The 13542-nt window shown below is 48.1% G+C and overlaps 1 protein-coding gene across 2 annotated transcripts; it reads right to left on the bottom strand.

The window, feature by feature from the left end:
* Positions 1–413: 413 nt before the first annotated feature.
* On the bottom strand, positions 414–5160 carry TMEM91 (transmembrane protein 91). Of its 2 annotated transcripts, none has more exons than XM_019978726.2 (4): positions 4960–5160; positions 3503–3726; positions 1289–1438; positions 414–757 (listed from the first exon to the last, which is right to left on the bottom strand). In XM_019978726.2, exons 1-4 carry the CDS (start codon positions 4970–4972, stop codon positions 599–601), a joined length of 546 nt encoding a protein of 181 aa, XP_019834285.2. In that variant the 5' UTR covers positions 4973–5160; the 3' UTR covers positions 414–598. The 2 variants fall into 2 exon arrangements, with proteins under 2 accessions (XP_019834285.2, XP_070627181.1); XM_070771080.1 differs by having other exon boundaries at positions 3545–3726.
* Between the last annotated feature and the right edge of the window lie 8382 nt (positions 5161–13542).

Here is a 13542-nt window from a genome sequence, read left to right as displayed (position 1 = left end):
CCAGTTCTCTCAGTTTTCCTCCCCTTTGTTGTGTAAAAGAGTTAGATTTCTGCCACTGCTTTAAAGGAACTCAGGAGGGGACTGCTGTGTAGACTGTATGATTCATTTGGTCTCTACAACTGCTCCAGCTGTGGGGAAATCAGTCCCATTTTGCAGATGAGGCAAAGTGAGGCTCAGACCATAGGGTTACACGGTGAACTCGGAGGAGGAAGGACTTGGAACCTCGCTTTCCCTAATTCCCTGCGGACCACCCATGTTCTGGAGAGAATGTTCTGCCATCTGGGAGCCCTCTGAGCCTCCATGGATTCTCCCTTCTCTGGCTCTGAGGTGTCCAGGAACACCCCGGGGGACAGCCTGTCACTCTGGCCCCGCCTGTCCACCTGCCCACACACTCAGACAGACACAGGTTTGGCGGCAAGAGTGTCTGGTGTTTAATCGCTCTCTGCGGCCTCCAGGAAGGCGGGGAGGGAGGGGGCGGCCCAGCCCACTCCCGTTTCTGGATGCTGCCGCTGCCGCCCCGTCCGCCGGGACTCTCCACTCGACCGCAGACGCGCTGGGCGGCCGGCCTCTGGGTTCACAGCGGGGGCCGCAGGGGCAGCTAGGGCGGGTCCCGGGAGGCGAGGTAGGCGGCCAGGGTCACCAGGGCGGCCGCGTATGTGCACACGCCCAGCCCGACGGCCAGGACCCCCAGCAGGAAGGCTCGGCGGGAGGCGGCCCCTGCCCCCTGGACGTCCCCCTGGGCCCAAGCCTTGTTAGTCTGTAGAGGCGTTGGGCAGCGGTGACTCAGGCGTCCCCTCATCCCACCCTGCTTCCCGCAGCCCGACCCCTCCCCCACCCCCACACCCTTGTATTCATATGTTCCAAAAACAGCGAGCAGCTACTGTGGGTCAGGCACAGCTGGGCACTGGGTTTACTAGGTGACTAATAAAAATAGACATATATTACTATATGCCACAGTTCTAACTCATTGAGCTTCACAATGACCCTGAGGTAAGAATTAGTCATCCCCATTTTACAGATAAGGAAAATGAGGCACAGGGAAGTTAAGTGGCTTGACCACCACCTTACCAGAGGCTGGGGGGCAGGCCTAGGAGTGGAGCTCACTCTGCACTCCCCTCTGTGACAAACACGCCTCACTTCACTCCTGAATATTTCTACGTGAGTCCTCTTCATCACTTCCCACCCACCACCCCAACCCACCCAAGCAGGGCTCCTCTCATTTGTTTTCTTTCAAATGCCATTTTCTCTCTTATATCCAGTCCCCTCTCAACCCCACCCAGAGACTGACCTTCTGGGCCAGGCAGAAGGCGGCGATGCCCAAGGGCCAGAAGCAGCACAGCATGGAAAAGACAGCCAAGCCGAGGTGGTCGTGGGGCAGCAGCGGGGGAAGGGGGCCGCCCCCGCCCCAGTCCGAGTCACTGTCACTGGATGAGACATCCTGTGGGCAGGAGATGGCCTGAGTGGGCATCTCCATCCCCCGTCCCTGCCCCACTGCTCTGCTCCCCATGCCCCCAAAGACACCAAGAGAGAAAAATGTTCCCAGAGATAGACTCTTGACCCCTCTATATCCTGGATGCCTCCGAGGGGAAGCTTTGGACCCTGCCTCCTGAGAAAAACCTCACCCACGCTCAAAAGCTATGAGTTCAATTTCAAGAAGTTCACAGGTCCAGTCATGGGTGGGTATTACAGCTGCTCATAAGCCCTGAGTTATAAACCCCTGAAGTAGACACAGAAACCAGTGGGGACCAGAACCTGCAAAAAAGATGGAGATCAGAGGAGAGAGCTCTGGTGGCCTGAATTACTAGGACAAACCTGCCTGCTGAAACCACAGGTTCTAGGTTTACATATATATATATATATATATATATATATATCAGTTCAGTTCAGTCGCTCAGTTGTGTGTGACTCTTTGTGACCCCATGGACTGCAGCACACCAGGCTTCCCTGTCCATCACCAACTCCTGGAGCTTGCTCAAACTCATGTCCGTCAAGTCAGTGATGCCCTCCAACCATCTCATCCTCTGTCGTCCCCTTCTCCTCCTGCCTTCAATCTTTCTCAGCATCTGGGTCTTTTCCAATGAGTCAGTTGAAATGTATATATGTATATATATATATATATATTTAATCTTGCATCAAATAGCTCACAAGACTTTAAGGAGTTACTGTAAGGCCAAAACTGAAGTGAAAATCAAAATTAATTTAACAGAGAAGGTCCCTTCTGCCCAGCAGGCATTTCCCGATCCTGGAAAAATTAATCTTTCATTCACACCCTGAACTAGATTAAAAATGATCTCTGAATGGCAGTGCCCCTAGGCAGTTGACAGAAGCAGACCCAAATCCTTTCTGGACAAGGTACTTTGATTCTAACCCTCAAAACCATTTTTCAAATACAATAACCAACAAGCCATCAAAGATAACCAGGTACACAGGAACCATGGAGGAGAACTAGCAAAATAATAAGGCCCTGAAAGTCTTCAAATACTGGAATTACCAGACACATAACCATGTCGAAGTGAAGCTTACTGCCACGGTGTGGCGGACTGTTTCTAAAAATGGCCATAACCACCTCTCCCCTCCCACAGGCTTTTCTTACAGTGTGACTGATAATCTTCCCATCAAGGGGTGAGGTCTGTGTCCACTTTCCTTGAGTCTGGGCAGGCTATGATTCATCTGTAATTGATAGAATGTGGTGGAAATAATACCACACGACTCACAAGCCTAAGTCAGAAAAGGTGAGGCAGGTTCAGCTTTGTTGAAACACTCCTGCCGGAGGGCTGGAGGCACATTCGGAGTGCTGCCCTGAAGCTTACGTGCTATGAGCCCAAACCAGCCCACATGGGGTGACTCCTGCAGAAGCCCTGAGACCACATTAAGAGAGAGATACCCAACCAGACCCCCCTGCTGATTCAGACCCTGACTGTTCCAGTTCTGGCCACTGGCTGGCCTTGACCTCATGAAAGACCCTGAGGCAGAACCACCCAAGTCCTTCCCAAATTCCCAACCCATGGAAACCATGAGCCATGATAGTGATTGTTGTTTTAAGCTACCAAGTTCTGGGTGATTTCTTAAACAGCAGTAGCAACAGGAAAACCATGCTTTGCAAATAAAAGACAAGCTTGAGAATATGGACACGGAATAAGAAATGATAAAAAATGACATTAACTGGAGGGGAGAAAAAAAGAGAGAGGTGCAGAGATGTATCAGCTTTAGAGAGACAGAGAGAAAACAAGGGGGTCAGAAATGATTGGGAAGAAAGAGCCAAAAGGAACAAAGATGAGAGACGAATCTGGAGAGAAAAAGGTAAAGAAACCAGGGGAGAGGAAGAACAGGAAAAACCACAACTGGAAACCCAGGAACATGCATGCAGTTGGGAAGTGAGACTCCAGGCCAAAGATGGGCACTCCCTCTGCCAGCCTGCTGGATGTTGGCCACAGCTGGGCTTCCCGCCAGCCCCCTCCCCCAGTTCCCACTAGGGTGCCTTCCTTAGTGGTGCTGCTCCTACCTCAAAGTCGGGGGTCCCTGGCTCCCCTAGTCCTGCACTCACAGAAGGAAGAGATGGTGGCAGGAACTGCCAACCCTTCAGCGATTCCGCAAAGGCTGTCTCTCGAAAGGGAGGCCCCAGCTCAGGCTCACCGGACTTCTGGATGGGAAGCTCTCCACCCACCAGTAGGGGCTGTTGGAGCTCTCGAAGACTGGGGCTGTCCATGGCTGGGGAGAGGCTCTTTCCTAGGGGAAGGGGAAAGAACAAGACAGGCTGTTGTTTTTTTTTTTTTTTTTTTTTTTAAGACAGGCTGTTAATAGTCTCACCTACATCTCTCCCCTGACTCCTGGCTTTGGAGAGACTCCAGGCAGAGACTAGGTAACTGAACCATCCTAAGACCCATTTAAGCAAAACTGAGGTCTAAAGAGTTAAAAAGGGACTTCTCTGGTGGTCCAGTGGCTAAGACTCTGCACTCCCAATGCAGGGGGCCCAGGTCCAGTCCCTGATCAGGGAACTAGGTCCCACATGCCTCAATGAAGACTGAAGATCTCGTGTGCTGCAACTAAGACCCAGCATGGCCAAATAAATAAATAATTTAAAAAAGAGTTAAAGAGGATGGTCCAAGTTGTGGGGGAGAAAAAAAAAAAAACTCAGGAATCTGAACATTCAGTTCTGGGCTTCTCTCTCCTCAGGGCAAAACCACACACCTGTTCCACAGTTATTCCAAACCATGCTTTACACACTTACTTGGCCCATGAACTACACACCTATCCTGAGTTCATACTCCCATCCCTCTCCCACACAGCCATCCCCAGTGACGCTTAGTCCACACACCCCCTGTGCCCCACAAGCCTGCATACTCAATACCCAAGTCCCCTGCCACACATACCCGACCAGGCAAGCCCAACCCCGACCTGTGCACACTCATGTCCCAAGGGACAGTTTGCCCCAAACAACATGAGCTCCCAGAAAACACCCCTCTGAGGCCTGCAACCTTCTTACACACTCACCCCAAACAACTCCTTGTACATTCATCCTAATCCCCTCAACATCAGAATTTCCCCTGATGTAGGTATATGCACAGGCTTCCCACACATGCAGATGGAACACTCTCCTGTTTCCATCACTTCCCCTGCACACCTGCCCCAAACACCAGGGTCCACACACCCCTCTTACTCCACCCACATTCATGACCCACACCCACCTGCTCCCCAGACACCTCCTGTTTGACCAGAATCCACCGTTGCACCCCTCCCCCAGAACACCACCAACCCACCACACACTCCACTCAACCATAGAGAATATTCTCCTGGCCCTCACGATCGCCCGGGGGGAGAGGGAGGGTCCCCAAGTCTCCCGCCCTCAGCCCAAACCTGGCTTGAGCCGATTTCCTCGCCAAGGTTTTGCCTCCCTGTCCCTAAATCCAAGACCTGGGGTAAAAGCGGTGCTCCCGGCCCGCAGCTGCGCCCCTCACTCACCGCCCACAGCCATAGGCCAGGACCTCCTGGGTTCCCTGCACAGACACCCGACCCGACCCTGCCGCCCAGGGTGGGGGCACTCAGTGAGCCCCGCCCTCCCCAGGGTCCAGGCCTGGCTGCTGGCTCAAGGTTTCCGCGCTCAGCCCAGTGCCCCTCTCAGCGCCCCGGGCCCGCAGCGCGCGGGGGCGGGGATGGGGGCGGGGCTACGGGCTCCGGGGCTCCGCCCTCCGCGGAGGCCGGAGGATGGGGCCTTGAAGGCCGACGTCAGCGCCGGGCGCGGACCCCTACCACCCCGGGTGTGGAGGAGTGGGCGGGAGTCTCTAAGAACAGCGGGCCCTGATTCCCTGAACCCAGACCCTAAATCTGCAGGACGGAGGAGGGAGCACCCCGATTCTCCAGGGCCTTCTTGGCTTGGCCCCGCCTCCTGCCCACCGCCCTCCCCGCTGCCCAACAGTCAAAGCAGCAACCCCAGCTAACTGTTGGCACGGTTCTTAGTGCTTTACATACACACGTTATGTATATACACGGACAGTTTATTCCTGAGAACGACCTGAGAAGCACTGTCACTGGTGGTCATGTCGTGCCCAGGAGGAAATAGGCGCCGAGAGTTAGAGCTTGCCTAAGAGCGTGCGGCAGGGTCAGTGGGTGTAGTGACCCACGCCCTGCCCCTGCGTTAGATGCCCTGCATTCATCATCTCACGGATTCCTCTCGATCTCTCTCACTATTCTGCACATCAAGCAACTGAGGCTGAGAGATGTGTGTGAGTTCACTGGTCCGAGGTAAGCAACTAGTAACAGGACCCACAGGCAGATTCTAACCCAAGGCTGTATTTCTTGCTGGCCCACGTAGAGGGGTGAAAACAGAGGCAGAAGGTGAGGTGGGGGCTTCCAGGGAAAGGGCCGGCGGTGGGAGTGGGCCAGGGATGGTGTGCTGGTTATCAGGTGGTACAGGCGGTAGTTATGAGTTACAGTTTGGACCCACACAGACCTGAGTTCCTTTCCAGGCTCTTCAAAGCACTCGCTATGTGACCTCTGGATAATAGCATCACCTTTTTGAACTGCAATTTCTCCATGTGTAAAATGGATTAAGTACTCCCTGTCTCTTAGATTGTGATCACATATATAAAGCACTTCAATTAGGTGAAATTAACACATGTCCAGCATTTGCCCCAAACTAGGCACTCTGAACGTGTTTAATACTGCTTAGGAATAGAATTATTTATTAATGTAGCCATCATCTTCAGTTTGATGAAGGAACTCTTCTCACCCTACAGGCCTTGACCTCCTTCAAGGAGGCCACCCAGTTTGCACTGGCTTCCCTGTCTCTCGGAAGCCTTCCGTCTCACCAGTCCCAGACAGCCAAACTGGAGGATTCCCTTCCTAATGTGGGGCCGACCAGAGTTCTCTCGCTCCAGGGCTCTGGGGCTCTGTGCCAAGAGTCCAGACGCTGGAGTTGGCACGGGCCCCACTCCCAGGGAGAGCAGATGGTGTCTGGAAGTGCACTTGGCTCAGTCAGATATTCTGGCTGACAACAGGCGGGGAGACCCACGGGAGGATAGAGGAGGAGAGGGAGCAGAACTGTTCTATCAGGAGAGATAACCTGTTATTCTTTATTGTCTCCTTAACCTTGCTCTTATCACTGTGAAACATACTACATACTTTGGCTGTTTGTAGTTTGAATTCCCCCACTTCAGTGCCAGCTGCAGCTGAGCTGGGATTTGCTCTCTTTTGTTCACTGCTGTGCCTCGGGGCCTAGAACAGTGCCTGGGTGCAAAGCAGGCCTTCAATACCTATTTGTGGCATGGGCACATGAATTCTTACCAGCTTCCCTTTTTTACTGAGGATGAATCAATACATTTTACTGAGGCTGAATTTACTGATTTTTACTGAATCCCTGAGCAACATGGGGCCCCCTGACCCCCTAGGCCACCCTAGAGATTTTTTTTTTTGGTCATCTGCATGCAGGATTTTATTCCGTGGATAGAATCTGCACCCCTTGCAGTGGAAGTGCAAAGTCCTGACCACTGAACCACCAGGGAAGTCCCGCACCCTAGAGATTTAGTCACTTCACTACATTCTCTGGCCACCATCAGCCTTGTACAGTCTCCCTGCCCCTTCCAGGGTTCTTGGGCTTTGTGATGGTCCTGAAATACTGAACATGAAATCCCAGCCAGGATTATTAACAGAAGCCTAAGCCACTGAGTGAAAGTTTGATAAGGAACAGGACATATATTTAGTCTCAAAGGATCCCCCCACAGATAACTTATTACAAAGGGGAAAAACAGTATTAACGGACAACGTCAGCAGACACCACTTAAATCAGGTGGTGGAAGTGAACATCATCAGTATTGGAGCTGATCAACCTCGTGTGCCTACTGATGTGTACTTGAAAAGGAAGGACATGACATCATTTCTATGATGCTTCTGCCAAAAATGCATCATCTGAATCTAATCATGAGAACACATGGGGCAGAGCCAAATCGAGGGACACTTTATAAAGTAGCTGATCTGAACTCTTCAAAAATGTCAGTATTGGGGCTTCCTTGGTGGTCCAGTGGTTAAGAATCCACCTTGCAATGCAGGGGACGATGCCAAGGATTAACTAAGTTCGTGAGTTGCAACTATGAAGCCTGCACGCTCTGGAGCCCATGTGCCACAACTAGAGAGCCTACGTGCCACAGCTAAGACCTAATGCAGCCAAATTAAATATATATTTTTAAAATGTCAGTGTCATGAAAACAAAAACATAAAAATCTAAAAGTCGGCAGCCTGTTCTAGGTTAAATGTGACCAAAGAAACATGACGGGCTTCCTAGGTGGCACTAGTGGTAAAGAACCCACTTACCAATGCAGGAGACATAAGAGGCTCCGGTTCAGTCCCTGAGTCGGGAACATCCCTTGGAGGAAGGCATGGCAACCCATTCTGGTATTCTTGCCTGGAAAATTCCATAGACAGAGGAGCCTGACGGGCTACAGTCTGTGGGGTTGCGAAGAGTCGGACATGACTGAAGTGACTTAGCCCGCACACAAAGAAACATGAATCTGCCTGCAATGTAGGAGGCCTGGGTTCGATCTCTGGGTTGGGAAGATCCCCTGGAGAAGGAAATGGCAACCTACTCCAGTATCCTTGCCTGGAAAATCTCATGACAGAGGAGCCTGGTGGGCTGCAGTCCATGCGGTTGCAGAGTCAGACACAACTGAACAACTAACACTTACTTACTTAGAGCAACATGACAAATAAACACAAAGTGTGACCCCAGATGGAGAGCAGATGGTGACAAGGTGTGTTATTGGGACAAAGGGAGAAATTTGAATACAAACTATGAATTAGATGATAGTTTTCTATCAATATTAAATCGATACTTGGGGAAATATTAAACTGGTATTATGGTTATATAGGAAAATCCTCTAGTTCTTGGAGAATTTTACTGTTAAAATAATATTATGAATATAATATCTGTATATGTGTATACATATATGTAACACATATGTGTTCATATATATATGAAAAGAAAATCAAGTGAAAAGTTGAACAAAACTTCACAAAAAGAGGAAATCCAAGGTAGCAATGAACATTTAAAAATTACCCAACTAATCATCAGGCAAATGCAAATTAAAATCACAATGTGATACCAATACACCCTCATCAGAATGGCTAAATGATAGAAGAAGCCACCAGGAAGTACTGGTAAGGATGTGGAGCAGGGGAACTCTCATACATCTAAAATTGGTTCAACCACTAGGCTGAATGAGCATTCAAATTGGTTCAACCACTAGGAAAACTGGGCAGTTTCTTCTATAGCTGAACATATCTTGTGTGTGCGTGTGTGTACTTAGTCATGTCTGACTCTTTGTGACCCATGGACCGTAGCCTGCCCAGCTCCCCTGTCCATGGTATTTTCCAGGCAGGAATACTGGAGTGGGTTGCCATTTCCTTCTCCAGGGGATCTTCCCAACCCAGGGATCAAACTCATGTCTCTTGGGTCTTCTGAACTGGCAGGTGGATTCTTTACTAGTGAGCCACCTAATGACCCAGCAATTCCAGTCCAATAAGATATGAACATATGTCCACCGGAAAACAGGTTCCCATCAATAGATGGATAAAGTATAGCATCTTCACACAAAGGAAACTATATAGCAATGAGAATGAAAGAACTACAGCCACGTGCAATGGCATGGGATAAATTTCACAAAGCACTGAGCAAGGAACAGCAGACACAAAGTAATACATACTGCGAGATTTCATTTATATAAAGTACAAAACCAGTCAAAATTAATGCATATTGTTAGGAGTCCAGTTAGTGGTTTCCCTTGGGGACATCCTGGATGAGGCATGAAGGGCATCCTTGGAAGTTAGTCATGTTCTTTTCATGAGTTGATTTCTGGTTACCAAGTATGTTCAGTTAATGAAATTTAATTCAGCTGTTCACTTATGATTTGTGCACTTTTCTGTACATATACTGCCAAACATTTATTTTTGAAAATGTGAGTTCTATCTAAAGATATGGATAACGTTCCAAGACGTATCACTGAGTGAAAAATGCAAGATGTGGAAATTCCCTGTGTTTCAGTGGTTAGGACTAGGCTCTTTCACTGCCGAGGACTTGGGTTCAATCCCTGGTCAGGGAACTAAGATCCCACAAGCCACTCTGCTTGGCCAAAAAAAAAAAAAAAAGCCAAGATATAAAAGAGGATGAACAGTCACTCTAATAATGAGTACAGCATTTCCTCCAAAAATTAAAAATAGAATTACTACATGATCCAGCAATTCCACTTCTTTGGGTGCATACCCAAAAGAACTGAAAGCAAGGTATTAAAGAGATGTGTGTATACACCCATGTTCATAGTAGCTGTATTCACAATAGCCCAAAGGTGGAAGCAACTCAACTAGATGAATGGATAAAGAAAACAGAGTGTATTTCTAAAATGGAATATTATTCAACCTTAGAAAGGAAGGAAATTCTGTGATGTCCACTTTGTAATGTATAGAAATACCAAACCATTATGTTGTGCACCTGGAACTAACATGGTGTTGGAGGTCAACGATGCTTCAAAATAAATAAATAATTGCCATATAATTTTGAAACACAAGGAAGTTCTGACATGCACTACAGTATGGCTGATCCTTGAGGACATTATGCTAAATTATGCTAAATGAAAAAACCCAGTCATAAAAGGACAAATATTGATTCCACTCATATGGGGTACCTACAGTAGTCAAATTCATAGAAGTAGAAAGTAAATAGGGGGTTTCCAGGGGCTAGAGGAAGGGAGGGAGGAGTGGGAGTTTTTGTTTAATCGGTACAGTTTCAGTTTTGCAAAATGAAAAGAGTTCTAGAGACATTGCACAATTATGTGAATGTGCTTAAGGCCACTGAACTGTTCACTTAAAGATGGATAAAATGGTAAATTTTATGAATATGTTCTCACAATTTAAAAGACTTTAAGAATAAAAACTACATAAAGAGATACTCAGTGTGCTTCTTGTAAAAAATATGTAAAATGTGCTGTCTCAGTAACAACAACATGAACAGTAAAAACCATCAATAATAATAAACATTTATAGTGCTTCTTATGTGCCAGGCACTACCCTAAATTCATTGGGCAGTTGTATTATTATTATTAGTCATTTACATTGTTATTATTGCTGCATAACAAAATCCTCCAAAACTTTAGTGGGTTAAAACAACAAATACTACCATCAGACATAGTTTCTGTTGGTCAGGAATCTGTTGATCGGTTTGTGGGCTGACTCTGGGTCAGGGTGTCATGAAGTTACAGCTGGCATGGTGGCCAGCTGCAATAGTCACCTGAAGCGTTGCTGCAGCTGAACCATCTCCTTCCAAGATGGGTCTCTCACATGGTGCTGGTTTGTTTGGCTTTGGTTCTTCCCCATTTGGGTCTCTCTGCTGGCTGCTTCCCTGCTGTCGCATTGTGGTGGCTGGGCTCTCTCAAGGTGAGCCATGCAAGAGAGAAATGGAGGCGGAATCCTCAATGCCTTTTATGGCTTAGTCTCAGAAGTCACACAGTAACAACTGTACCAGGAGCTACTGGAGCAAGTTACAAAGTACAGCCTATACTCAAGAGGGGCAGGCTCCACCACCTAGTGAAAGGAGTGTCAAGAATCTGTGGACATGTTTTAAATGTCCAGCTTCGTACATTCATTAAATTCTGACCATAATCTAACACAGTGGGTACCATTACTCATTCTCCTGTTACAGACGAGGGAACTGAGAGGCTAAAGGTCAAACGGAAGGGTCAGAACTAAGACTTAAATCCAGGTAGGTGAACTGGGAAGCATTTTCTTAATCACTAACATTACCAGTGGGAAAGAAACCAACTGAAGAAAAAATATTTAAGAAGGAGCTTTTTATGAGACTTCTGTTTGTTTGTTTTGGGGCCATGCTGTGTGGCATGTGGGATCTTAGTTCTGAGACCAGAGAACGAACCCTGTGCCCAGTGAAATGGAATCAGAGAGTCTTAACCACTGGACCACCAGGTGAGTCCCATGTATAGGACTTTGATGACTGGCTGGACATGGGACGTGTTGGAGTTGAGGATGACACCCATGACCTCCATATTCCTTTGATACTAGGAGATGAGATGTGTATCCAAGAGAAGTGAGACAGCAGGAGGTGAAGAACATAAAGTTTTGGGACAGAGTGAGAGAGAACTATGGGCTTCCCAGGTGGCACAGTGGTAAAGAATCTACCAACCAATGCAGGAGATGTGGGTTTGATCCCTGGGTCAAGAAGATCCCTTGGAGTAGGAACTGGCAACCCACTCCAGTATTCTTGCCTGGAAAATTCCATGGACAGAGGAGCCTGGCAGTCTACAGTCCATGCGGTCACAAGAGTCGGACGCAACTGAGCACGTAGCTCAAGACAGAACTATGGTCGATTTGGTTTAAGGATAAATCATTTTGCCCTAATTTCTTCTTCTTAAATAAAACTGATAATTACCCACCCTGTGGGATATCTGTGGGCTTCCCTGATGGTGCAGTGGTAAAGAATCCACCTGCCAATGTAAGAGACATGGATTCGAACTCTGGGTCAGGAAGATCCCCTGGAGAAGGAAATGGCAACCCACTCCAGTGTTCTTGCCTGGAAAATCCCTATGGACAGAGGAGCCTGGAGGGCTACAGTCCAAAGGGTTGCAAACAGTCGGACACGACTGAACACACACATGGGATATCTAAGGATTAAAGATCATGCTTGCAAAACAATCAGTTTACAGTGGCTGGCACAGAGAAATCACTTGATAAATGGTAGCTTTCAAATATACCTATTAGTGAAATATTATCGAATTATATACATATTGAATTATTTTTTTTCTATATAAATACGATCTGTGGAGCCCTACACCAAGGTCACAGGTGTAAAGCCTTGTACCAAGTCCACAAATGTGAAGGCCTGTACTAAGGTCATCTCAGGAACTGACCAGAGCCCCCATAGCAACCATTGCCATGAGCGCCCCCCAGATCTAAGCCACTCAATTCCTTGATCCCATATTAGGTAAAAACACCCACTCCATTATTCACCCTATAGCATCCTAACCAATCGCCTAATGCCACCCTTCCAGCAGGAGTTTTGTCTTCAGGCTATAAAAATTGGCTACTAGCTGATGAAAGGCATTGGCTCTCTTGAGCCGGCCTGCTGTTCTAACAGTCAGCTCTCCCTGCTCTGTCAGGAGGTAGGCCTGCTGTTCTAAGGGCATCTCCCTCTCGAATAAACTCTATCCTCCTCTCATTCTGCCTCATGTCTGGAAAATCCTTTCTAACCTGCACACAATCCACGACACTATCCCATTGAAATGTTGCCCCCCTCCCTATAACTTTGAGCTGGTGACTCTAACTTTTGCTGTCCCCGTTTTACAATAAGTAGGGGAATAAGTTCCCTTTGGACTCCTGGTCTGGGCTGGAGGAATAAGGCAGAAACTAAGGTTCAACTGGAGTTGGAGGGTGGAGAAGGTACTGCTCAAGAAATCAGAACATGTGAGTGCCTCAGTCACTCCACTTGGGGTCATGACATGGATGAGATAACTGAGACCTAGAGCTGTGCAAGGTCCTAAGTTACTGACAGAGTCCAGCCTTCAAAAACAAGATTTTCTGCAGATAAAGTGGGCCTCAGTTCCTCATTTCTTACCCCTTCCCCCACCCCACCCACTCATTGCTCAGAATCAGCACTAACAATGAAGAAATGGGCGGTATTTCTGAGAAGGAAGTTGGATTTATCAGTCTTTGAGGAGCTTGGGGGAACTCTAAAAAGGAACCCCGCCAACCAGATGAAGTTTATTTCCAGTTAGGAGGCAAAGGGATGCATCCAAACTCGTGAGATTCCCCCTTAGCTCTGGCTCAAGTCTGTCTTGTGGTCCCTGTTGAGAGACAGTTTGAGGGGTAATGGGGCATGGATGGATTTGCTTATTCTGTTATGAGAATATCTGAGACAGTGTTCAAACTTCTTCGCCGCGCTCAACATGGCCACAACCGGGCGACGCGGCAAATGGCTGAACCGTGGGTCGTGGCTGGAGAGACTTCTTACCCAAAAATGGAGACGGGTGGGGGGAAGAAAATGTCAATCACAGC

This window comes from Bos indicus, chromosome 18 (genome assembly GCF_029378745.1).
Source record: "Bos indicus isolate NIAB-ARS_2022 breed Sahiwal x Tharparkar chromosome 18, NIAB-ARS_B.indTharparkar_mat_pri_1.0, whole genome shotgun sequence".
Taxonomy (NCBI): Eukaryota; Metazoa; Chordata; class Mammalia; order Artiodactyla; family Bovidae; genus Bos; species Bos indicus.
The sequence above is the reverse complement of the archived record's forward strand: the minus strand, read 5'-3'. Positions and strand labels throughout refer to the sequence as shown.